Source organism: Drosophila pseudoobscura, chromosome 2 (assembly GCF_009870125.1).
Source record: "Drosophila pseudoobscura strain MV-25-SWS-2005 chromosome 2, UCI_Dpse_MV25, whole genome shotgun sequence".
Taxonomy (NCBI): domain Eukaryota; kingdom Metazoa; phylum Arthropoda; class Insecta; order Diptera; family Drosophilidae; genus Drosophila; species Drosophila pseudoobscura.
In genome coordinates, this window is record NC_046679.1 from 9,236,825 (window position 1) to 9,263,631 (window position 26,807).

General features: G+C 47.7%; 1 protein-coding gene across 4 annotated transcripts in view; it reads right to left on the minus strand.

The window, feature by feature from the left end:
* The window catches only part of side (motor axon guidance molcule sidestep), a 69,240-nt gene that overhangs the window by 15,714 nt on the left and 26,719 nt on the right, over positions 1-26,807 (minus strand). For all 4 annotated transcript variants that reach the window (XM_001358277.5, XM_015181580.2, XM_015181581.2 and 1 more), the window contains exons 3-11: positions 10,285-10,417; positions 8,876-9,090; positions 8,692-8,802; positions 8,163-8,375; positions 7,929-8,098; positions 6,495-6,630; positions 5,037-5,173; positions 2,912-3,050; positions 924-1,072 (exon numbers count right to left, since the gene is read on the minus strand). In XM_001358277.5, the coding sequence (XP_001358314.5) occupies positions 924-1,072; positions 2,912-3,050; positions 5,037-5,173; positions 6,495-6,630; positions 7,929-8,098; positions 8,163-8,375; positions 8,692-8,802; positions 8,876-9,090; positions 10,285-10,417 (1,403 nt within the window). The remainder of the gene's footprint in view (positions 1-923; positions 1,073-2,911; positions 3,051-5,036; positions 5,174-6,494; positions 6,631-7,928; positions 8,099-8,162; positions 8,376-8,691; positions 8,803-8,875; positions 9,091-10,284; positions 10,418-26,807) is intronic.

The window sequence follows — 26,807 nt, forward strand, 5'->3', positions numbered from 1 at the left end:
GGGCCCAAAGCCCAAGGATTAGAGTGGCTTCGCTCTCTCATGGGGCATGGTAGGGTGGCCTTTGTGCAGACGTAGGCGGAATCAGATGCAGCGCTCGAACCCAATCCAGAACCCAGGACCCAGGCACCCAAACGGAGGCAGGCGAGCATAAATATTTGAAGGCAAATAAGTTTTTATTGCTAAGCAAACGAAACGAGTTGGAGACTGGATAAGTCATCCTGTGGCTCTACGGATTTTCGTGCAGATTTTCAAATAACTTTTGTGGTAAATGAATTACTTTATTTATTGGGCACAGCTGTCCCAGTCGCATATGCATGTCTTTCGGTTCGTTTGGTCAGCTATTCATACACACATACACACACACACACGGTCCGGTCCGGAGTCTCTCCCGCGCTCTTATATCTACAGGAGTATTTATCTATCTATTTGCCTTCATGCCAACTTTGCAGTCCTGCAGTCGGAGTCGGTCCTTGTGCTTTACACCTAAACGGTTTGCATTTTAATATACATACTCGAATGTACGTATGTTCCCAAAGAGCTGACTCGTACCCTCCCTCTCGGACTGAACGAATTTATACATTTTGATTAAATTTTAATTCAGTCACGTACAGTGCCTGATTCCGATTCCGATTCCCGGTTGGCCTTTGCCTCGAACGAGCATTGTCGAACGAAATCCCAGACCAGACAGACCAGACAACCCTCAAGTATTTAGCACAAGTTTTGCTAATGGCGGACCGAACCGACTTCGAACTTGGTTCCTGTTTCGTTTCTATCCCTGGCAGTAATTGCGACAACCCGGGGTCCGTTCTCGAGTTGCAGCACGTTTCGAAGGCATAATTACAGGCACAATAAGTTCTATCTGGGTTCGAGACTAGTTACCTCTACCTTTGCCCCCGTTGCCGGAGACTTGCCAAAAAACTTACCGGGGACACGTTGCGGGTGTTGTTGTAGGTCCAGCTGAATCGAACCGAATCCGGTGGATCGGCATCCACCTCGCATTTGACCTGTATCGAGTGCATGTTGATGGCTCCAATGGATGTTTGCTCAGTGCCTGGCTTACAGCGCGGGGAGACTGCAAAGAGATGGAGCTTCATAAATATATATGTACTGCGAGCATATAAACCTCCCCTCCCGAGTTGTTAGGCAGCAAAAAGTTTCCATTTTAAATTTGTTGGGAGCCACCCCCTCGGAGAGCAAACAATCTCCCGCTCTCTCTCTCTCTCCCCCTCTCGGGGGGCGCCGCAAAAACACACAAAAATATGAAACAAGAAAGAAGATGAGGATGGAATCCGATGGGAAGTCGAGGCAGCTACAGCTACATAGCCTTGAGCATAGTAATTAACATGTTTCCGTTTCACGAGGGCAAGAGAGGGAAAGGGAGGAGGAGGGGTTCGAGCTGCTGGCGCTGTTGTTGCTTAGCGGGTAAGTCCATGTGGCAGGTGGTTTTGGAGGAAAGCAATACTCCTGCAGCTCCGCGTCGACTCTGCTCTTACTTTCACTTCTCTTCTCACATTGGAAATGAGGGCAGATATGCGGAAGCAGTGGCACAGTGGCCCCCGGCATTTTCTGTCTGTGTGCCACACTGTGCGCTTGAATACTTTCGAGCAGCATCCCTGTGCGGAGCTCGTTCGGCGCTGAAAGCCGCTTTTAAAATGTAAGTCACGCCGAGGCAGATAAGCATTTGAAGCTCTATTACTACGTTCCTTTATCACAAGTCAACTGCATTTCAGCGTCGAATACTTAAGCCATCTGTCAGTGTCTAAGTCCCTGTCTGTATCTGTGTACTTGTTGCTTGTGTGTGTGTGTGTGTGCTTAGGGGTGTGCTTGTGTGCCTGTGTGCAAATGTGGAGAAAAGTTACCTTAAGCCCAAAACTCAAAGCAAAGACTCTCTCGCTCTCGCTCTCTCTCTCCTGCTTTCTCTGGCAGCGACGGAAACTTGAAACTTTCATAATTTCAAATATAAACTACTTAAACTGTCGTATAGCTTATGGAGAGGGGAACTGCATTTTCAGATTGTCGACTCTTGGGTTCGATGATTGCCGACGAAACGTGGCAGTTTTCCGGACTCTGCTCTGACTGGGAGGGGGGACTATGAAAGGACCTTGCTTTCTTTTTTGTTGTAGATGTAAGTTGACAACACAATAAATGTTGAAGCCACGTCAGACAGGCAACAAAGGCTACGCAAAACTCCTTACAATATTTCTTCGATGAATGCCTGCCCCACAAAAGAGTGGGCGGAACAAGACGTACTCGTAGTCCTTTATTGTGCGATTTCATGTTCATGTGCTTGGAAGGAAACATGAGATGTATTTAAGGCTCACTCTTCATCGATAGGCGTGGCTGAGGGGGGGCTGAGGTTTCTCTCTGGTTTATGCAACCAAATCGCTTGTAGTAAGGGTTTATGATATCCACATTAATCACAGCAGAAAATAGCCAAAGGCCGCTGTGCTGTTGCGGCTCTGCTCCCCTGAGGAAAGGAGTTTATGGAAAAGTTGCCAGAGTAAAAATTGCGTGCTGGATTTATAGTCAAAACTTTTGTCAGTAAATCAATGGCGGTTGTTAAGGCCAGCGGCAGCGGCAGCGGCAGCGGCAACAGCACAAAATTTTAACAATTGTAAACAGGGCCCGGTACATAGAGATACAGATACACAAATGGAGTTGGAGACGGTCGGTCATGCATCATTTCTAAGCAATTTCCCCATCCGCTGTGCTGCCCCAGAAAGTTGGCAACTTTTATTTGCGTTCCGCTCTGGCTGCAAGTTGATTTTATTCTGTAACTTCCGCTTCCGGCCTGCGCCATGTTATTTCATCTTGTTGCTTTTACTCTTATTGGATGGATGGATCTGTATGTGTGGGTGTCTGTGTGTCTGGAGTATTTCATATTAAGAATCTCGAGGATAGATCTACTTACACTGCAATCTCAGCGTCAAACTCGAGCTGCGCGTCTCGCCCTCCGTGTTGGTGGCCCCACACGCATATGCACCCGCACTCTCCCGCTCCAGCTGCGTCAAGTGCATTATGTCCGTGCTCTCGCCCGACATACGCATGCCCTGAAAAGAGATATGAACAGGAATATTATTATGAGTGCCATGCAAATCCATATTGATCCATGGACTAGAATGGAGGATGCATGGAGGAGGCAAATGCTACGCCTTGAAAAGAAATGATTTCTGGTTTTTCGCAATTTGTGGTGTTTCTGTTGCATTGTCCAGCAGCCACATGGCCACACCCACATGCAGTGTGACACTTGCAACACTAAATGGCAACCGCAATGGAGCCGAATGCTAAGCTCTTGCCAGTGGGGAAGTGTAGCAGTGGGGCAACGGCTGCTGCGGTTGGCATGGCCTAATGCGGTCACTTAGTGGCTCCCAGAGCTTAAATGAATATATTAAATCAAATTAATTTTGTGTGTTTTGGCATTTGGCATTCGGCGCACTCGGACAAGGACGAGTGTGCAAAAGTATTTTAATGGAAACTGCTGCCGACAAGTGATGCGATTCCAGGCGGAAGCGAATGTAAATGCTGCATTAACGCAGCTTGACTCTCGAAATAATTCGATTAAATATTTAGTTGTAGCATCCAGGTTGACGTTTGCGCATGAATTTAATTAATTCATAATAATAATGCAATTTAAATGGCTTAAGTAGGATGCAACACGCCGATGCCCCAGCCCACGGCCACGCCCAAGCCCAAGCCCACGCCAACGCCAACGCCCACGCATCGCACAATATTGACAGCTACACTGAGTGTGTGACTCCCTGTGGCACGTCCTGTTGCATGTCGCGTTATGGATCCGCCACAAATTGGCCATGTTGCATCATTTGATTATTTGCAAAATTCATTAAAACGCAGTGGAGCGCTGATGGAGAGCAATATTATAATTGCATTGGCCTGGCCCTTGTGCAACGATCCATTTTGTCGCGTAACAAAACTCTGTGTGTCGTTTTATTTAATTCCTTCCTGGCATTTCATTTTCATTTTCATTTTTATTATTAATATTAAGACCACTATCCGCAGCTGAGGAAACTTTAAAGTTGACCAAGCGAAAAGTTTCAGAGCAGCCGAAGCAGAAGCCGATAAGGAGATTCTCTATGTCCAACTGTCGTCAAAGGACTCGCACTCCTCCCTGAAGTGACAAAGTTTGCGGCAGTTCTTTGGTGGAACTTTTTTGCGCACATTTGGCGCTTCGTTTCTCATAATTCCCGCAAAATATTTTCTTTCTGCCTATTAATGCCAAGCAGCAAGCAATGCCAAAAGGAAAATGGAAAAACTGAAAATCAAAAATCAAAGTGCCCCAAATTCCGAGAAGAGAAGAGAAGTTTTCTTGTGGCCAGCCTCGTCCTCGTCCCCTGACAAAACGATTTTGGCAATTTGTTAACTGCCTCGGACCAGAGGACAGGGCGGCGACATAAGAAAGGAAAAGAAAAAGCAAAAGTAAAACCAAGAGAGAAAATATGAACTTGGGTTTATGGTTTTTGCTAGTTATGAAAAATGATGATGTGACCATGTGCACAAAACTGTCAAAGGATGTCAGAATCATGCGGTTTAATAATAAAAACCCAAGACAAAGTCAAAGCCACGCCAACAAAGGCTCCTCCGATTGCGATCCCTGCGAAGAGAGCTCCGAACGATTGCGGCAATCTCAATCTCTTTCGGTTTATTTGTCGCATGATTAATAGTTAAATAATTTGCGACACGAATGGACTTCAATGGACATCATGAGCCAATTATAAGACATTTGAAAAATGAGTCCAGCATTTGTTAGCCGGAGTTCCACGCTGGCCACAAGGCCCTCTCCCCCGAGTAATTCGAGGCGGTCTTAAAGCTCGGCGTGGCAGTTCTGGCAAATGAAAATAAACCGCAAAAGTGTCTGCTTATGATGCCGCAGGAATGCCAACGCCTCGGGCCTGCGGAGCCCCAAAAATTGATAATAAAATTTCCAAAAAAAAAATAAGAAAAGTGTCTGCTGATACACGTCAGCTGTTGGTCGTTAGGTAGTGGTAGGGGACAGAATCAGTAGCCACATCAGTACTTACATTCTTGAACCAGGAGTAGCTGGTAACCGGAGGCCTGGCATCCGCACGGCATTTGAACGTGACGTTCTGGCCCTCGGCGCGCGTTACCACACGACTGGGATCCTCGTTGGCCAAGTGCACCGACACGGTGGGTGGATCTGTGGGGAGAGAGAGAGGAGAGAAGATTGTAGATTGGAGTGGGAACACAGTACAGTGGATTAGTAAGTGCGGGGCATCCAACCTAATGAGCGCTACAAATTGCTGAATAAAAGTCAAAATAATAAACGGCAATGGCTCATAAGGTGAACTCTCGGTACACAGCAGCCTTGGTCCTCGCCCGCCCTAATCTTTTGCCCTGTCCGATCCAGACGGCATTGCGTAATGTACTTAACTCCAGCTGCCAGGGCGGGGCAGGGCAGGGCAGGCGCCTTTTGTTGTGGGCCGCCCGTACACATCCTTTGGGCCTCATCCTGCTGCTGCTACACGGCCTCTTGACCACACGCCAAATGGGACTATTAGTTACGGTTGTAAAAATCTAATACGCGTCGGAGACTGTCGGCGCCACTTGGCCCCAAGCAGTCCCCATGGACGGGGAGGGTGGACAAAACTATGCCTCCCGTTCTACCGTCTTAAGTTTGGGGCAAATGTCAATGGCGGGGTCTGGGCAGAAGAGGAAAAAAAATTGCTGACGTTTATGGGTGAATTATTAAAAAGCCGCACAAAATGAAAACCAAAATGAACTCGGCTGGAGATGACGAGGCTGGTTCCGGCCTGATTTGAGTGCAGGTAATACAGAGAGCACTCACTACTTTTTTCTCACTCTCCTCGTCAGAGGTAAAGGAGAAGGAGGACTGGAAGCAGAAGCAGAGAAGGTCGGAATAATGTAAAACGGAAGCCGGAAGCGGATGTTGCAAATATTATGGAGGCCATGCCAGGAAACAAAAAATGAGCAATAGAAACATAACAGTGAAAATTTAATCAAGGCAAGTCGAAGACGGGGACAGCACAAGGACTCGACTGCATTTTATAAGCAGCTTAGCGGGGGAGCATGGCATGGCCAACAGGTGGATGGAAGATGGCCCCGAAGCGGCTTGGCCTCAGCTCGAGCTCCTTTTCCCTTAATAAAATTATGTTGGCTCTGGCCCTAATATGCTTCTAATTGGACTTTCCTCGAAGGAGAGTGCTTTCAGACACACACACACACACACACACACACCCGCACCCACACAAAGATGACTAAGCCTTGGGCCGTTTGTGTAAGGGATACACCAAAGCTGATCGTTGGCACTGCCCTGGCCATGGCCCCAGAGTCCGTCCCAGACCCAAAGCCAGACCCACACCCAACGGCAGGCCCAGTTACAAAGCAGACCTGACTCGTTCGGTGCCTGCTTTGTGGACATAATTGAAGGGGGTGGGCAGGGCAGGCTCACCTGTCGGGCAGAAGAAGCAGAAGCAAATCTATATGTGTACTCTACTTACATGCCACACGTATGATACGCTTGTCCTCGATGGCGCCGCCGGAGAACCAAGGATTCGTGGCGCGACACGTCAGCTCGGCGTTGTCGTTCTCCGATGTAACCTTCAGTGTCAGGATGCTGGTCGTGATGTTGCCATCCTGCGAAAGAAAAATGCAAATGTAATTGACCGAAAATTGCACTAAATTAAAGATGAAAATTGTCCCAAATGATGTGTCCTTTAAAACGTCGTATGACCTGTTTTCCTTTTTAGGATGAGCATCGATTCGTTATCTGTGGATTCTGCTGTGGCCTCTCCACTTGCATCCCTCAACTCGGGTTTCCAAAATAATGAGTCGAGTTTCGAGCTGAGCCGAGTCTGTCCTGGCCTTGTGCATCAGATCGAGCAGAAACACAGCAGTGGCAGTGGCAACCCATGCACCCAAACGAGGTATTAAGTTACGACAGAGCCAGAGACAGAGCCAGAGTCAGGCATCGTTTTGGCAACAATCGAAGCCGGAGCCGGAGCCGAAGCCGGAGGCCAGAGTCAGAACATTGAGATGGAGTATAACGACTAGTGGCTGCTGGGCTTCTCTCTGTCATCCCTATCCCTATCCATGCACTCCATCTCTGGGATGGCCATGGCACCAGGAATCGGCTATGCACGAGTTGACTAATGTCTGGCGACGTTTGGCAGCCCCAGCCCCAGCCCCTGCTCCGATATGTCTCTATCCATTTACATGGCATAATTAGAAACCCAAAAAAAAGGCAGTGGCAGAGCGCACTAATGGATGCCACAAACTGAGCTGTCTTACCCGTTCACATGCTTCATCAGAGAGACGTGTTGCATGCAAACTGATAAATGCGAACCAGATGTGCAAAAAAATTCAGACCATCCTCAAGAGAAATGTAAATCCAAATAAAAATTCGCACATTAGCAGGAATCAATGTTCAACCGTGGAGTGCAAATTTGTGCAGCTTGGAGCAAAGTTTCAACTTTCTGTGCAGTGCAGTTCATCAAAGAAGCCAAGGGTGAAGCCAGTGTGGGAGGGAAGTCAGCTCTTGTCTGCTCTGTTTGTCTGCGGTGGCTGCAAAAGTTTTCCCTGCTTTTGGGGTCACCCAGTGGTCGCCTCAGTGGGGCCACCCTTGCTGTTGTGGCCGCAGCCTCTGATGCTATTAAGCGGTGCACAGCACAGCACAGCGTACTTGCCTCCAAAGTTATACAAGAGTAACTGGGAGGCGAGTGTGTGTGAGTGTAAGTGTTTGCAGCAGCACTGCGGCCAACTATCAAATGTCAAACGCTGGAAAGTTTCTTTGTCCTGGGAACGGGGTAACAAGAATACAGAATAAAAAACTTTCTTTTGCCCTACTCCGAAAATCACCAGACAATTTAGGCCAATTTGGCAGAAAGACTAGGCCTGCCAATGCCATATAGAATACACCATGGGGCAGTACTTACCTCTTTGTCGCTGTGCACAGTAACCTCGGCATTTCGTATGGGCTCGCCGTCCAGCAGCCAGGCAATCTTGGCCGCCGGATACGAGCCCCAGGACTCGCAGCGAATGGGCACAGGATGGCCGGCGGTCAGTAGATCATTGGGTGTGACAATCTTGACGCGAACGGGTTTCACTAAGGTAGAGACACGCATTATACTTATTTTCTGTGAATTCTGTGACTGATGGGGTGGACTTACAGTGAACCTGCACGGTGACATCCTTCCGGACGGGATCCACCAGTCGGGTGCCTTGAGCACGACACTCGATGCGCGCCCCGTAGAAGTCGCGGGTGGTGGTGCCAATCAGCAGCTGATTAACCATCACGGTGGCTCCCTCCTCCACGGAGGTGTGGCTGGTGCCGATTAGCTCGGTGTCGTCGCGCCACCAGGTGACCTTGGGCGGAGGACGACCTGCAAGTAGGTGGAAGGTAGAAAACACACACACATAAGTACGGAGCGTTATGAGTGACACTCGCATGTGTCGGTCGGGCCAATGCGGGCATCACATCCAGCTGCTGGCAATCAACAGCCGTAGGGCTGACACAAGTGTCTCTCGGTGGGAGAGCAAATAATGCGGCAGACTGCGGTCGGATTGAGTCTCCGGCAAAGACAGCCCACCCGCCCAGGCGGCAAGATAAGTGGGTTAAGCCGCAAACACACAAAGGACGATGCGTACGGCATGTCAGCTGCAACCTGCAACCTGCAACCTGCAGGCGGTTTTACTTACCTCCTCTCACTTGGCAACAGAGAAAGAGCTCGTAGCCCTCGCGGAACGGCCCCGCCAGCTGTGATATCTCCTTGCCCTGGGCATCGAAGATGCGCGGCTCCTCGGGCGGAACTGGAAATAAAGGCAGGGAATGGGGGAAATCAATTTGCCACTCGAGGAGCCATGAATTCATTGCGGCACTCACCCACTAGTGTCAGGTTGTGCCTGAAGTTGCGCGTCGGCGAGTTGAAGAAATCAATGCGACACCGGTAGACGCCGCCATCCTCGGGCTTAACATCGTTTATCTGCAGACGGGAATCCTTGGGATTATCGCCGATGCTGAAGAACAGACGCTGCCCCAGATCGCTAGCTATGGCCGCATGTGGGGCCAATTTCACATTTCCGCCACGCGAGTCCAGGCTGTGCGAAAACAAAAGGAGAAAGTCGTATGTTTAAGTGGATGGGCGGGGCATGTAGCGATTATTAGATGTCATAAATAAACATATGCAGAGAGCATAAGTTGCGCCCCGAAGCCCAGGTTGCGGCACCTTCCACCATCACCCATCCGCCTCTTTCTTTCTCTCTCTCTCTCTCGCTCTCTCTCTCTGGCATAATTTACGTCCATAAAAAATGACGCTCAATTTGCACACCATGAGCCATGAGCCATGAGCCATCATCCTGGCAGTCGACTCTCGACTCGACTCGACTCGACTCGACTTGAGTGTTTGTTCGTTTGTCTGTGTGCATTTGAGGGTGCTACTGCGAGTACATCCACTGCCCCTGGCTCTCTGTTGCTTCGTGCCACGTTGCGACTTTGCCAGCTTTGCGCAAATTGCAGTAATTTGTTGCTGTTTTAGCAAATTACTCTGTTGTTTATTTCTGGGCACCGATGTGGGCCCTGCTGCTGCTAGCACTGTTGCACTGCACTGTTTATGATTATCGAGTGCCGGCCACTTCACTTCACGTGCACGGGGCTGACTCAGATCCTGTCTTGTCCTGCCACCCTCTCCCACTTCTAATGAGTGTTCCCGTTCCCGGGGCTGTGGCACGCAAAGTCGAAGGCATTACCCACTTCCTAATTGGCATGCAGGACACACCGTTCTTGCCGCAATTTATATTGAAAATTTATCAGCGTAAATTTATAAAAATCCGTATGCTCCCCCATCAGTTGGGGGGCGTGGCCGATGCGTGTATGCGTGAAAATTTGCTACACTTTAGCAACGACAGCTGTAATCGGATGTGCTTTACATTTATTATAACAAAGTGGATTATGACGGGGCGCATCCTTGCCCCGAAAACATTCGCTGGCACACACAGAAGCACATGTGGTCCGTCCTGGGGTCCTGGCAGCTGCCGGAAATAAGCCAAAAACGCGCAGGAGCGCAAAAGAGAGAACTGCCACGCCAAATGAAAAAAAGTGGGAAAAAACTCGCACGGAAAGTGTAAGAAAAGGGATGTTGACGATTATTTTACGCTTTTGATGGATGGCTGTCTAGTAGGCCCAGGGAGTGGATGATTACGGACCACTTGCTCGCACCTTGTGCCCTGCCCCTTTTCCCTCGTTTTCTCCTTTTTCCCTGAGCTAAACAGCTAGTTTGCTGTCGTCCTACTCACCTGTACAAAGGTATGCCGGTGGTGTCCTTGAACCAAAGCAGCAGCTTCACCGAATCCTGGGGCGTGGGTGGCGTCAGGTCGCAGGGCAGCTCCACCGTCTTGCCCAGGGCGGCCCAGACCAATCGGGCGGGTACTGGAAACAGGGAATAAGATGGCAAAAGATGAAAAGTTTAGTATTAATACTCGTACAACGTATGTATGTATATATATTTCTTATTCGTTCTATATTGGCAAGGCATGAGAACTGACGCCCGCCCCACTGGAGGAGGTGGGATGATTGGGTGGATGGACGGGTGTGTGGGTGGAAAGCAATCGAAACTGCCAGGTTGATATTGAAGAAGAAATAGCTCTCTCTGCGCGATATATTTATTTATTATTTGCACTTCCTGCATGATTCGGCTGATTGTTTGTTATTTTAACACAAAGCTTCCGCCTGCGATTCATGGCAGAACCCCACCCATACCCAACCCACTTTCACCTCCACCGAATGTTTCTTGTCGTTGTGCCCTGCTTCCGGTTGCCGGTTGGTTGCCGTCACCAGCGACGTCGTTTGCCGTTTGCCGATGTTGAATTTGATGTTTCTTTTTTTTGGTTCCTCCTTCAGTTGTATATTTTTTTTTTTTTCTTAGTGAAAAATGATTTCTTGTGAATTTTTTGTTTGTGTACCGTGTACCGTGGACCTTGTTTTGTGTTATTTTATTTGACAGAGCAACCTGTAAAATTTCCACATTGTTTCCGCCTGAACGGCTTCTTTTATTTCTGTACTCTGTCCTGCCTGCCTGCCGAGAAGTCCCACAGCAAAGAATAATGTGGCCGCCGTCGCGGGGCTGCCTATTTAGTTATCATCTGTGCTGGGTGCTCTTTGGCCTGGCTCTCAGCCTTAAAGTCCTCTTAAATATATTCCATGCAATATTTTGCCGCTCTGTTTAATGCAATTTAAGTTGGACGGACTCCATCCCCCTGCTCCAACCCACGACCTACTCAATCCACTCAACTTTGAATTTTAAGCGGTTTTACCACCCAACTCAATCCCCATCCCAGAGGCCAGTCAGTGTTTCGGCAACGCTTTCATTTCGCAAACAATTTTAAAAGGAATTTTTTTGGTGCTGTTGTCGTGGCACTTTGATGTTCAAATGTTTTCGACAGCAGCGTCACACAACGAAACACAACAGCGGAGTGGAGTGGAGTGAAGTGGAGTGCATCCCCTCCGATCCGAGTTCTGGCCAGGATTACGGGTGAAACCAGAATGTATGCAGCCGCGTAAGCTGCAAAAAGTATTAGCAAATTATTGAAATTTGTTCGACACTTTCGCTCTTTGTGCTCTGGACCGGATTCTTTTTTGCTCACACCCTGGCTGCCTCTGCCTCTGCTTCTGCCACTAAGCTGTGTTCGTTGCCCCACAAAGCCGCAAGCCATTTGTTATATTGCGTTGCATACTTTCCGGGGTGCACTCGCGCTGACAACTTGAGCAAAATGGCAAACATGGCTACGCTTCCGGCGCTGCTGCTGCCTCTGCTGCAATTTGTCAACGCTTTGGCTTGCGGCAAGCAGAGCAAATATGTGGCCGTGCAAGAAGACGACACCTAGCCGTAAATCCTTATGAATGGGACAGGATATGCTAGGCAAATGGCAGTGTGCCACACAATTCCAACACGGGGAGAGAGAACGAAAGGCCTTGTGCTGCAGTTGTTTCCTGGTCTCCTATCTGGACCAATTAAGCAACTCATAAAGATCTGTTAGGGCCTCGTTTGATGTGCCACACTCCACACAATCCACTCTCCCTAGAGTTCCACCAATCTATTTATAATTGTCGCTGGCATTTGCCTAGTTGTTAGCGGCAATCGTCTGCTCGTTTTTAATGATTTACGCTTACATTTAATTCTTTTATTGGCAGCCCAGCGACGTCGTCTTTGATGTATGCCATGCCACCATCAGGGCCCCAAAATATTAAGGTTTCCCCGAGAGCATTGAGCCCTACCTGCGCCCCCTCTTTCGTTTTTGATGTCATGTTTTGACACACCGCATTATTCGTGGATATTTTTAGACTGTTTTTCTGTAATTTAGTTCACCCAGAGATAGCGCAGCGGAAGACGGATGGGGAGCGAGGTAAGCTCATCCTCTCCCATTGAGAATCCGAATCGGAATCGGAATTTTTACCGCCTGAGAGGGAGTTTCCACGTAGTTCATCATGCATCATTGTGCATCGATGCATCTGACAGGCCCTCAACACGGATCAATTAATTTCCATCGGATGCGTTGAGAGCGCTGAGTGTTTATGGCTGTTTTCTAATTCCAATTAAGACAATGCTTCCGACGGGCAGGAAATGTTGAGTGAGAGTTTTCCAATGAATTTTTAAATAAAGTGAATATGGGGAAGTGCATTTCACGATAATTAAGTTGCATTTGATTTCCCCCTTGGCATACGCGTACGCGTGCCATATGGGGCTTTCTAATATTCGATTCAGGCCTCTTAAAGCCTTCAGTTTACTGCGAACATTGCGCATACGCAGCGTGTTACTTTGCATGCATAAACCAGAAGCCCTGATGGGCGCAACCAACAGTGTTTTGTGCCTCATTTGGCTAGGGCCATGAACACGGCGGAATAACAGCCACAGCAGTCCTAGTTACACGTAACAGCATCCAGCCTGCGAGGCCACAGCCTGAAGACAACGATGCATTAATTATGCAGTGGCCTGCACGCGGTTTGTGGCTGTTGCTCGGCTCGGCTGCGGCTGCGGCTACGGCTGCGGCTGCTGCTTAAAGCTGAGGGTCTTCTCTCGCCTTAAAGGAATCAAGTTCTGTAATTTTCATTCAATGCAAAATGCTGGCTGGCTATCGTCCGAGAGTTCAATGAACTTTTAGGGAAAACAAAAGCCCACTGTACTGCCAGCGTGAGAAAAGTGTATAGAAAATTAACAAAGCGTTTTGTTCGGAGCAGAACCCAGCCGATTAGCTGCTTACCAAATAGCACCTAATTCTTGGCCCTCAGCCGCTTATTTTGTTTGTTACTTATGTCTATGTCACTCATTTGTTTGTTAAAGCTTTGCGCTTGCTTGCCCTGCTAAACGCTCTCTGCCAGCTCGCTCTTCGCTATCTCCGCTTTGCGTCTGCCTACCGACGTCGGCCGAGCGAAGCTGCGCTTAGCGATCGGAGCGGCAATGTAAAGGGCAGGCAAGCCACACTTGCAATTTGGATGTCACGCATTAAAGAACATATCGCAATTTTATTTCTGCGCCGAGTTTTATTTAATTGAAATAATTAGTCGGCCGATTGGGGATAAAAACCATTATCTCCACATAAAATTTGGTGACCCCGACGTGATCTCTGAGTTGCAGTGTCAATTAATTATCATTCGCGATCGACATTCGTTAGCCTTAACAAATTTTCGGCGGCTAAGCACAATTCGGTGCTAAAACATACTTACATACACCTACTAATTTCTCTGTCGCGACAATTCGGTCAGTGCAGTGCAGCGAACTCACTAATACACACAAGCGGAGTACAAAGCGGAATTGGACAGCTCGCACAGCCGCACAGCTAAAGGCATTAGCTGTAATCTCTTTGCTTTCGGTTCGCACGTTTATACGTATACAGGGTGTCTTTTTCGGTCGTGCTGAGTGACTCTTTTAAAACCTCAACATGGCAGCACCTGAGCCTACCAATGTCGCGAACGCAGCAATGCCGAGTGATGTAGATTTCTACAGGCACAAGGCCGAGTCTGTCGCGCGCCAACTAAAGGCCATGGATCGCTTTCTCACCAAGGAAGAGCTCGCCGAGTTAGATGAGGCGGAACTTCAAGCTCGCTTAGAACAAATCGAGCGAATGAATGCCGATTTCGATGCCGCTCAAACGAGCCTTGAAAGGTTGGATTTCCTGCAGTTAGCCCATGATGCCCGGCTGGACTTTTCGAATGTTTACGTCAAGGTTAGGTCCAGGCTTTCGCGGGAGTTGATGGCTGCGCGCACGGTAAATGTTGCCAATTCAACAGCTCGGCATACTCTCGAGGGGAATTCGTCGTTGTTCGGCTATAGTAGTATAGGCCGTTCTCGAATGCCCGAGTTGCAGCTTCCGCGATTCGGTGGGAGCTACATGGATTGGCCAGAATTCCACTCAATGTTCTCGACAATGGTGCACAAAGACCATCGTATCCCAATCATCGAAAAATTCCAATATCTGCGTGGATGTCTAGATGGTGCTGCGCTGGATACGATTCGTTCCTTGGAACTTTCTGAGGAGAATTACGACAAGGCGTTAAATTTACTAATATTGCGATTCGATAATAAACTGTTGCATTTTCAGGCACACGTCAAGGCTATTTTCGGGCTGCAAGGGGTGGAGAAGGGCTCGGCTATCGGCTTGCGCGCGCTCAGCGATAAAATCAATTCGCACTTGCGTGCACTGCAGACCTTGGCGACCCCGCAGGAGATTTCCGATGGATTGCTGATCTTCATCATAGGCACGAAATTGGACCACAAGACCAAGGAGAAATGGGAGGAGAGCTTGCCGACGTCAGGATTGCCCAGGTGGTCAAGCATGGCCTCATTCTTGGAAGCAAGATGTCGGATGCTGGAAAATTTGGGATCGGCTATGGTAACAATTCCTAGCCAGCAGGTGGGAGAAAGTAAACCTAGCACCCTAATCACCTCCATTAACGATCATACTAGCTCAACATGCAAGTATTGCAAATCTTCTGATCACTACATATCCCGATGCCAGGCATTTCTAGATCTTCCTGTCTTTTCTCGATACAAGGAGGTGAAGAAGCGCCATTTGTGTCTAAACTGCCTCAACAAAGGCCATTCATTGCAACGCTGCAAGTCAGGGGCATGTAGAAATTGCCAAGCCAAGCATCACACTCTGCTCCACATGCAGTCGGGCGCTGACGCTGAGTTGCCGTCGCCGAGCACGGAACCGACCCAGCATGATCCTGCAAGTGCCCTAGTTGCAATCAAATATACCAGCCCTCCCCCCTCGAGCCAGAAATCTCAGCCTAGCCAGAACGTGTTGCTACCTACTGCCCTCGTCCATGTAACAGATCGTTATGGAGCACTTATCCCATGTCGTGCCATTTTGGATTCTGCATCACAGGCAAACTTCGTAACATCTAGACTTGCTGATCAGTTGCAGTTGGATCATCGCTCGTCTTATGTTCACATCTCTGGAATCGGAGATTCCATTCTACCTTCGAGCAAGTCTGTACATATAGTTGTACAATCCCAGGACGCAAGCTATCGAGCTTCCTTCGCCGCAATTGTCACCAACTCAATTACGGAAATGCAGCCTAACTTCGGCCTAGACGCAAAGGATTGGCCCATGCCGAATAATCTAAAACTAGCTGATCCTAATTTCTCCAAGCCCCAACGTATCGATCTATTGATAGGTGGTGGTTTGTTCTTCGATTTAATGTGCGTCGGACAGATTCGACTATCAGACCAATTGCCAACATTGCAGGAGACAAAACTTGGTTGGATAGTGTCAGGAAGCATTGATAGCTCGGAGAATAAGCGTGCAGTTTTAGCCGCTTTTGAAAATTCCTCCTCCATCTCTAATGACGATTTTCGGGCCACAACGCTGGAGTACCAAAACTTAGAGCAGCAATGCAGGAAGCAGCTGCTCGAGTGCCAGGTGCAAGTGGAAAAACTGCGATCGGAGAATCAGGAACTGCAGCGCGAACTTTTCAATATATTAAAAACCTACATATCCACGCTAAATGAAATTCAACATTCAACAATTTCTACATTGCCAAATTTCCTGCCATTCTATGCAATTACAGAGGTTCCCGATGATCAAGACGTAATCACGACAAGCCGCCTTCGTAAAGAAGCGCCGATTGCTGCGTTCGACGAGCATCCCAGCGTAGCCGCCAGCTGCGCCCAAGCAAGCATCTTCAAGAGGGCCGTTGGAAAAATAGCGGCTCTGCCCCTTCAGGATGGATCTGTTGAAAGCCTTTGCCTTCCAACGGGGGGTGAATGTTCGGAGCAGAACCCAGCCGATTAGCTGCTTACCAAATAGCACCTAATTCTTGGCCCTCAGCCGCTTATTTTGTTTGTTACTTATGTCTATGTCACTCATTTGTTTGTTAAAGCTTTGCGCTTGCTTGCCCTGCTAAACGCTCTCTGCCAGCTCGCTCTTCGCTATCTCCGCTTTGCGTCTGCCTACCGACGTCGGCCGAGCGAAGCTGCGCTTAGCGATCGGAGCGGCAATGTAAAGGGCAGGCAAGCCACACTTGCAATTTGGATGTCACGCATTAAAGAACATATCGCAATTTTATTTCTGCGCCGAGTTTTATTTAATTGAAATAATTAGTCGGCCGATTGGGGATAAAAACCATTATCTCCACACGTTTTGCTAAATAAACTGAAAATTCAAAGGCTGTCCGTCCGTCCGCCCGTCCACCCGTCCGTCCACTAAGTGTGCCGTGTCGTGCCACTGGCAATAAATAGATGATAGAACTAACACGAAAAACATGCACAAATGTTGGCAATCTTTCAATATACCTACGCAATCTCTGGTTTAAATATGTGTTGGCCAAATTGTTCTATTCAATTGATATTTAAAGCGAAAGTGTCGCGCGATTCGATTCGCTTCGGCTCGGATCGACTGTGGATGTGGGACATTGGGGTTGACACATTACACATACGCATACGCATACACATACTCGTCGTACGCACTGTGCGCGTTGTGGTTTCGCTGTTTCTGCGGTTGTGGCTTTGTTTTCTTTGTTGCTTGTTGCAACATGAGAATGAAGCAGCCAACAATTGCCCGCTCTCTCCCTCTGTTTTTGTGGCCAAAGCGGCTTCTGTTTGGTTAGAGTTTGATTGAAACATTAGCCAAACGCACATGGAAGTCAATTACGCAAAATATAAGTTGGTTAATTAAACGAAATTAGTGCCGGCTCTGCAAAAATGTATATCTGTACCTGGGCCACGGAGGCCAACCCCTACCGACAAGCCGACTCGATTCGCCCAGGTGCTGCTAATGAAAAGTTTATTTAGAACGGTGCCAAGTCGGAACTAAACCAAATTACAGGCAATTGCCAAGATAAATATTTGAGTTTCACTATTCACAGCGGCAGCGGCAGTAGCAGAAGCAGTAGCAGCAGATGCTACATTGCCATATGCTGCGGCTTCGACTCCACCTCTGGCTTGACGCTCCTCGATGGGTCCACTGCCGGCTTCTAAATATTTGATTCGGCCCGAGTTCAGGCTGTGCCTGTGCCCTGTCTCTGTTGGCTGGACTCTGCTTTTCCATTTCCTTTCCCTGACTTTTCCTTCATTTTTTTTTCCTGATGCTCCTGCTGGTACTGCTACTGATGCCGCGTTGGGGCAAATTGTTTACATTTAAATTGTACATTATGGCAAACACAAACACACAGAGAGACACACACACTCTCGCACACACTCGACCCTGCATGGCCACAAAATGTTGCAAGTTGAGAGAGCGAAAGTGGTTGCCATTGCGGACAGGCATCGTTCCTCTGCCGCCTGCCTCTGCCGGGTCACGCCCCATGCCACGCCTCTTTGTAGTGTAGTCAAAGTCGTCAGTGACCCTAATGTACTTTCTCACACTTTTTAGCATGCATTACGGGCTGCCAACATGACTGCCTCCCCCACATACAGCATACAGCATACAGCACACAGCTGCTCCTCTTACTCTCTGAGAGTCTATGTGTGTGTGTGTAAATAACTTTCAAAGTGCTTTCCTTACACACACACTCACACACATATGTATGTACAGTACGGTACATGGTGGTAATGTGAGTATGAATATTTACTTATAATTAGAAATGCCAGAATGTTTTGTTTTTCTTAGTTCAGCCTTTGACTTTGCTTTTTCTGGCTTTCTCTTCCCGTCTCTCTTTCTCTCTCTCTCTCCATCCAACTTTCTCCCACTCTCTTCCTTTGTGTTTACTGTTGATGTATGTGTGTGTGTTCCTGTTGCCACCATCTTTGGGGGGAAATAAACCTAACTAACTTGCCGACTGCGAGAATACACGACTCTTGTGCGCACTTTGTCCGTTTTTGGAAAAAAAAATGAGCAGCAGAGCACAGCACAGCACAGCACAGCACAGCACAGCGCAGAAATTAAGATGCCAAAGAGGCCAAAAAGAAATGGTAAAAATAATTTCAAATGTTTATGGCAGTGTCACAGAGAGAGGCGCCACCGACTGGCAGCCCAGTGGCAGCAGCAACAAATGTTCGCGAGTCAATTAGGCGAAATATTTTTTGGCCCCTGTTGAAGGAAGGGGCCCGGCACGAATGAAAGAGCACGAAATGTTCCTCAACATTCTATCGCAGGCTGATTAATAATAAGCGAGTGTGTGGCGCCACACGGGGCCTCGCCCGGGCACAGTGCGAAAAATGTCCAAGCACTTTGCTCTCTCTCTCTCTCTCTCGAGGATTTTTCCTCTCGATTTTTCACAAATCTGGCGGCGAGTCTTTGTCGCTGTCGTTGTGGGTCAGCCTGGCAAGTGAAAGTTTTCAAATTAAATTTTGCTACGCCATTTTCAATTAGAAAACTTCTTGGCCAAAGCCTTTTTGCAGAGAACCCGACTCAGCTCTCCCCACTCCCACTCCCACCCACTCCCACCACCAGACCGTGTCTGGAGCCTGCTTTTGCCTCATCATCGGCTCCGCTTCGAGTTGCCTTCAGCTTTTTTCGCTCTCGACCTTCTCTGAGCTGCCTGCCTGGGCTTGGCTTTCAATTAAAATGCGTTCGCTGTCATTTTGGACGCCGTATTGCACTGGCTACGTGATTTAATAATAAAATACGAAAAATATTCCAGTCAGCGCTCCTTGTTGTCCTCCTTGTCGGCTATTACGTGGCTGTTTTTTCGCCGCTTTTCCTTCGTTGTTCTCAGCCCTCTCGATGCTCGCTGTGTGATTCGGTTTTTTTCGTGCAACTGTTGCTTGCCTCTTTAGGTTTCGGAGCCGCAATCCTCTGTCTGGGTGAATCTGGATGGCAACACCCCAACATTTAAGCACATTAAATTCTAAACGAAATAAAAATGTGTCTGCGCAAATATCGTACTTCCAAAGTGCTCTCTAAACAGCAATCCTATTAGGCAGCATTTGCAAAAATGCATTCGCGTGCATTATTTATACGCAAATTAGCTGTGGCTCTGGTTAATGTTTGGCGTAGGCTCTTCTACTTGATTTATAGTGCTGCATCGGGCCATGTATCTCTTTAAATATTTATGGGCTTAAACAGTTTTTATACCCGATACTCAAAATGAGTATTGGGGTATATTAGATTTGTGGTAAAAGTGGATGTGTGTAACGTCCAGAAGGAATCGTTTCCGACCCTATAAAGTATATATATTCTTGATCAGCATCAATAGCCGAGTCGATAGAGCCCTGTCTGTCTGTCCGTCCGTCCGTCTGTCCGTCTGTCCGTCCGTCCGTCTGTCCGTCTGTCCGTCCCCTTCAGCGCCTAATGCTCAAAGACTATAAGAGCTAGAGCAACGATGTTTTGGATCCAGACTTCCGTGATATGTCACTGCTCCAAAAATATTTCAAAACTTTGCCCCGCCCACTTCCGCCCCCACAAAGGGCGAAAATCTGTGGCATCCACAATTTTAAAGATACGAGAAAACTAAAAACGCAGAATCGTAGAAGATGACTATATCTTCTAGAGTGCAAAATCTGAACCAGATCGTATAATTATTACAGCCAGAATCACGAAAACAATTTCACACTTTCTCGCTCTGTCTCACTCTAACACACAGGTTTCATGGTCGGTTTTGCCAATTGCAAAATATGAGTTCAAAGATCTCAGAACCTATAAAAGCCAGAGCAACCAAATTTGGTATCCACACTCCTGTGATATCGGACCTTGACCGTTTCCTGTCCAAATTTCGCCACACCCCCTTCCGCCCCCGCAAAGGACGGAAATCTGGGGCAACCACAAATCTCAGAGACTATTAAGGCTAGAGTAACCAAATTTGGTACACACACTCCTTTAAGATGTTACTATAAAACGTATATCTCAGAATTTCGCCCCACCCCCATCCGCCCCCAAAAAGGACGAAAATCTGTTGCATCCACAATATTGCAGATTTGAGAAAACTAAAAACGCAGAATTATAGACAATGACCATATCTATTAGATTGCTGAATCTGGATCAGATCAGATCATTTTTATAGCCAAAAGGAACAAATCAATTTGCAGTGGCTACGCAGCGCCCGACGTCACGCTCAGACTGATTTTCTGTCTCTCTCGCACACACTCTTTGTCGTGTCGTTAAATATTAGCGGCGTCTGCCGGAGGAGAGCCATACTGACTTAGTATCGGGTATAGCTGTAGAGTTGCGGTGTCCGCAGCAACTCACAACGTTCCCCCTCGTTTTAATTGCCATTGATTGAATGCCACTTGAACCATATTAAAATGGCAAGCCACCGCAATTACAGCAAACACAAACAGTAAACATCCAGCAGAACAAACAGCAACAGCAACAACTTCGGGAGATCCTCGCAAATTGCAATTTTATATTATGTTAATTGCAGGCAGTGCAGTGGAGGGCCTGGGCTGGGCTGGGCGCAGGAGGCCTCGAAAGGGTTCGGCAGGTCGCTCTAATGGCGCGTAAATTACTTGATTTCAATTATGGCAAACAGGCAAATACCAACAAAGTGTTTCGGGTGCGAAGAATGTGTGCCGTGCCGTGCCGGGCCGTGCCGTACCGCCCCTGGCATTGCGGCAGCACCAGCTGCTACATGTGTCCCCATGTCCATGAATTATACAAATTTATGCGCTTTTAATTTGGAACCAAATGCAAAAATAACAGGCCCAGTGGTATGTCCAGGACGAAAACCGAATACGCTTTCTGGGGGGGAAGGGTAACAAAACTTTCTAGAATGGATTGTTGGAGAAGGATGTCTCGGTTGCTGGCCCCAAAATCAGCTGCAACAAACATTTACCAGCAGTTGAAAGTAGAAAGAGTAAAAGAGTGAAAGAGGAAGTGACACAGAAGAATGGAAAAGGAATCTGGAAGCTGGAAGCTGGAAAATGGTGAAAATGAGCAAATAAATTAAAATGGCAGCAGCAATGCCAAGAAAGCGGCCACACGGCATTTAAAAAGTAAAATATGGCAACGGGTTTGCTGCAGAATAATTTTGCAAGCGCAGCACAGTCGTTGCTGCTGCTGCTGCTGATGCTGCCACTGCAACATGCAACACATGCTGGGCAACATGACCCGATGCTGTAGCTGTAGTTTCAGCTGGATGTACGGTCTCGGACAGCGGGAGAGGAGACAGAACAGTGGCAGAAACAGCAGCATCCTCGAAACTAGGACACCACTGGCAGCTGGGGGCAGCATCAGCATCTCTGCTCGGGGGTCTGTGCGTTGCATTGTGGGTCTGACATGGGGCATGGCACATTATTTACACGCGTGTTTATTATTTTCAATTAAAATGGAGAGCACAAATTTCGTAGGTAAACGTGGGACAACGGCAGCACCTCGCCTGACTTTTGTGACTCATGTCAGTGGCAGAAGCAGCAGCAGCAGCAGCAGCAGTAGAAAGAATCTTACAGATACCAGCTACAAATAGCTTGGACACACCGTTCGCCCCGAACTAAGGGGCCATTTATTTATAGTTTGTTCTTTTTCAAGTTGTCGTAAAATTGCGTAAAAATCATTTTTGAATTTGTGCCAGTTTTTTCCGTTTTAGAAACGAGCCGCATGGCCCCAGAAGCCCTGCGGCAGGAGGAAGGTCAGGGGCGTAGCCATACAAGAGGGGATTACCAAGGGAAATCGGTTTAAAGGAAACAATTTGAGCCTAAATGTGGTCAGGCTCCAGTAATTCTGAAGCGGATCTTCTGCCGAATTACCCCCAATGTGTACGCCCCTGGGTTAGGTACTGGCATCAACAAATATAGACAACACACAAGCCTTATACACATATTTACACACTAAATCTATATGTACTTTGATTGCTTTTGTTGTTGCCCGCGAGAAATTCCCCCTGACACACACAGGGGCCCCAAAAATATTTTATTTTTATTTGTTTTTAATGCAATTTAATTTCGTTTCTTATGTATAGACTTCTGGGGATACCCAGGCGCGCCCAGGGACACATATACATACATATATTTTTTGGGATTATTCGGAAACAGCAGCAATGCGTAAATATTTGTCATAGGCAGCCGAGTAATGCCGAATATTTGCATTTTCACTGGGTTTTTTATACATCAAATAATAAATCACATTTCACTCCGTAATGAACGAATGACAAATGCCGGGCCGCCTTTTCCAGTGACGCCAAAAATAAATAAAGTGAAAATTGAAGCTGATTTGGCGCCACTTCAGGCTGAAAAAAAGCCCCGTGCCACGGCAATCATTCGAATAATGCCTCCAGTCAGCAGTTCAGTTGTTCCTGCTGCTGATTTTCCTTTTGCCACTGCCGATGTTGGTGCCACCGAAGCAGAAGTTGCTACCGGCGTGAAAATCAATTTAATTATAGCTGGCAATTAAATTTACGCCGAATTAACAGCGACACTTCAGCAAGACTTCAGTTTCTGTATTTATCTTTTTTCCTTCTCTCGTTTTTGTTGGATTTTTGCGAGGGACAGTCAACAGGCGACAGTCGACAGTCGACAATCTCCAGCCTTCACTCTCCACTCTCTCTCGTTGGACAAATGTCGCGTTGATTTCTTGTCAAACAATTTTTTAATCAGTGTCGCTTCAGTAGCGCTGCTGCCCTCGGGCCCACCGTGGGTCCTGTGCCCAGTGCGTGCTGTCCCTTGGATGTTTGGTTCTGACTTTTAATTTCATTCGTCTGGTGCTGCTGCTGCTCCTGCTGCTGCTGCTACTCCTGCTGTTCGTGGCGCCACTCAGCCTCCATGTCTGGCAGCTGCCTGCCAAAAAGCCTGCTACTCCGCTCCTCCAGAATTTTTTTTGGCACAGTCCAAGCTGCAGACTACTCCCATTCCCATTCCCATTCCCACTCCCACTCCGATTCCAAGGATTGCCAGCTGGGCATGATAATTGCCTGCACATTTTCGGGCCCGTTAACTCTGACACTGGCATGCCAAACAGCTGACTCATTGAAGGTCTCTGCTGCTGCTGCTGCTGCTGCTGCGGCTGCTGCTGCTTAATTTGACAAATTCGCATGACGCCAAAGCCTCTCTGCGACAGTGCCACTGCACTGCAACAGCGAAGGCTAATTAGGCGCCGCAAGAGCCGCCTGGGCTTTGTTTTCGGAACAATTTCCCAGAATTCCAGCTCGTAACTTTTTACGACGATCCATGAAGCATGCCTCAGAACAGAGCAGAACAGAACAGAACAGAAGACAAGACAAGTGCCGCCTGCAAGTTTGTTGTTTCCATTGCGTAAACAAATAATTAAAATAATGTGACGAGAGGGGCTCTGTAGCTGCAAATGCATCTGTGTTTGCCATCAAGCGAGACGCAACCAAAAAGCAGTTTCAGCTTTTGCCCCATGACAAATGCACTGCAGATGCAGATACCCAGAGGCAAGTAAGTCATGGGAACTCAAAACAAATTTCCTTGCACTTTGGCCCAGTTTTTGGCCCGCTTTGGCTTCGCCAGCCAGCTCATTCCCCTCTCGACAGTGCCTCAAAATGTGTTGTGCATATGCTGGAAAAGCTTTTAATTGTCTGCTTTTGTTTACCAATGAGCCAGCTGTCGGCTGTCCGCCCGCGATATGCGATCTGTGATCCCGGATCCGGGACCCGACCTCCTTCGAAGGCAGCAACAAGAGTCATCACTTTGCGATGTTGCTGTTGCTGATGACTGCTCATTTGATACTCTTACAGAGAGGGAATAACACCTTTAGGAACACCCCGAAACATCTTAGTTTGTTTCCTTCTTTGATCAGTTTAATTTCCATCAAATCTTTAAGATTTTCGACTCCCTCACAAAGGTGATAGATAGGAGATCTGATAATAAGATATGACTGTATAACATAGAAATATGATTTGCATCTGATAAATTCACTTCTCTGTCTTTTATTTTGATCCCAAAGGAATATCCATTCCAAAGTAAATATTGTTGAGACATCCCCGACAAAGTCTTGTCGGATGATGGATCGGCATGAGTGTATATAATGCTTCGTTCCCCGAATCGACTCTTTCTTTATTGTTTGCTGTTTGCCTAATTGATTTATTTACTGTGTGCGCCTGTTTTGAAATAATTTCATGCTAATTTGCTTGTTAATCGTTCCCAGCCCCACCCCTGCATGCCGCTCCCCTCACTATATTCGAGTATATGTATGTGTGTGTGTGTTTAGCGCCATTTTCCCTATGTCTCAAAGGCAGAGGGCTCCAATGGAGTGTGAAGTGTTGGCAGCCTTTTGCTCTCATCGCTGATGCTGATGCTGTTTGTGTTTGTGTTTCTGTGCATTGATTGCTAATGAGAGTGAGCATTAGATGATTTAGTGCTGTCCCGGAGCCCTCCTCCTGCTCACGGAGGCCCGGGCACCATGGAAACGTTTTGTGAAAGCAAAACAAACAAGAGCATTACGGAGGGGAGGGCTTTCCTCTCGTTGGCCCCACCAGCCTGCAGCCATTCGGCTTTGCCTGTGTGCACATGACACTTGCGCCTTTCAATTTCCACAGCCATAAACCAAATCAGCGACGAGAGTTCGATTCCAGGCTCAAGTGGGCCCTTTCCTCCTTTCGGAGGCATAAACTGCTATCGTCCATACATCACAAATATGCGCTAGTTTACGGCCACGCCCAAGAAGCCCAGAGTCTGAGTCTGAGATCTCTGCTATCGGTGCTCCTGCTCCTGCTACTTTGTATCGTCTTCGGCAGACTGCCATAACTCAGACGTGGCGCACTCAATTTGCTTACTTGGCAACACCCAGAGGCAGGAGGGGTCACACCTCAGACCCCTGCCCAGGGCCCAGGGCCCAGAGACCAGGCCCAGGGCTCGACGCGACTCTGCCCTTTGGCTGCTCGCCCAACTATTGCGCACTCTTTTGGCCATTTTGTAGCTATTTTATTTTGTATTTATTTGACGCTTCTTTCGCCATTTTATGCTGTGACATTTCAGCGCTGGCTTCGCCCGGCGACAAAATCCGTTTTATTTATATGCAAAATATGTAAATTTACGACCAGACCAAACCCAACCCAGTCCCAGAATCCAGGACCCAGGACCCAGCCCCCAGGAGGAGCATCAGGAAGCGCAGCAGCAAACAAGTTTTGTGCTTGTATTTTATGCGCAGCATTGCATACTTATGGCCCACATCAAGATTGAGTGTGTGTGTGTGTATCTGTGTGTATTTTTATGTGCTTGTGTGTGTGTGTGTTTAGATTTACAAGTGCGATTTCAATAGAGTTTATTTCATGTGCATGCCAAAATGACTTGCCTTGCCCTTGGTCAGGAGCGCTCTGTCTCTGTCTCTATCGCCCCCACAAAAATACATACATACATACATATGTCCATATCTGTGCATATTTATGCCACTCCGTGCTCGGTGCTCCATGCAGATGAAATGAATTGAAATAAAATAAATACTCCCTGAATCTCTGGGCTCTGGTCATAATTTAGATAATTTTTGTTTTAATTAAACGCACATCCCCTGACAAACTACAGAAATTTATGGCTCGCTGGCGATAAATAAAGGCCGAACCACAACTGACATTCAGATCGGATTCGGGATCGGCGGGTGGCGGGTGGCGGCGGCTGGTGGCTGGGGGGGAGCGAAATTCGAGCCTTAAAATGCTGCAAATGTAATTCGTTCTAATTTATTTACTCCGACCAATGCAATTTATGGCATTCTGCAGTCTTCTCTCTGGCTTTGTTGCTGGACGATTCGAGTATTTTTGCCATTTTCAATTTACAACAATTTATGGCAGTATTTTATGCAAATCCAGCGACTAATCACCGCGCGGGCACACGACGACAACAACTGTGTGACGGCCAGCCATTTGCTGGGCCTGCAGGCGGTTCTTTAAATTCAAATTTAATAAAAATGCAAATTATCTAAAATTGCAGGCGGACGCCACGCCACGCCACGCCCAATTCCGTTAGCGGACACACCGCCCATCCGACTTATTTTCAATTAACTGTTGGACAGAAAAATGTCCAAGTCCAAAGGGGTTGAACGTTCTGCCAAGTGGAAAATGTTGCAAGAGCAAATAGAAAGCAGACGGCGCGTCCCGCCGGGGCAGACAATAGTAGCCCGGAGGAGGGCCCTTGTAAAATATTCACAAACGAGTTGATTACGTGTCTCGGATAGATTTGGCCACCGATTCGGGGAATTTTGTTGCGAATTAGCCATGAAAAAATCAAGCAGAAAACAGAGCACAAAACACAAGAGAAACACAGAGGCCAAAAGGGCGAGCAAACGTTTGCTTGGCATGTTCAAGTGATAAATTCAATTTTCCACTTGAACGCCAAACACTCGCCGGCCGCCCCCCACGACCCTGGCTCTGAGAACAGGGTACACCCCACCCCACACCCATGTGTGACTAATGGCGCTTGTGGGAGGGCGGCCAACCGTCGTTGGCGGCAATCAAAGGGAAATCATAAAGGCGTGTTGTCCAAACATAAACAGAGGCC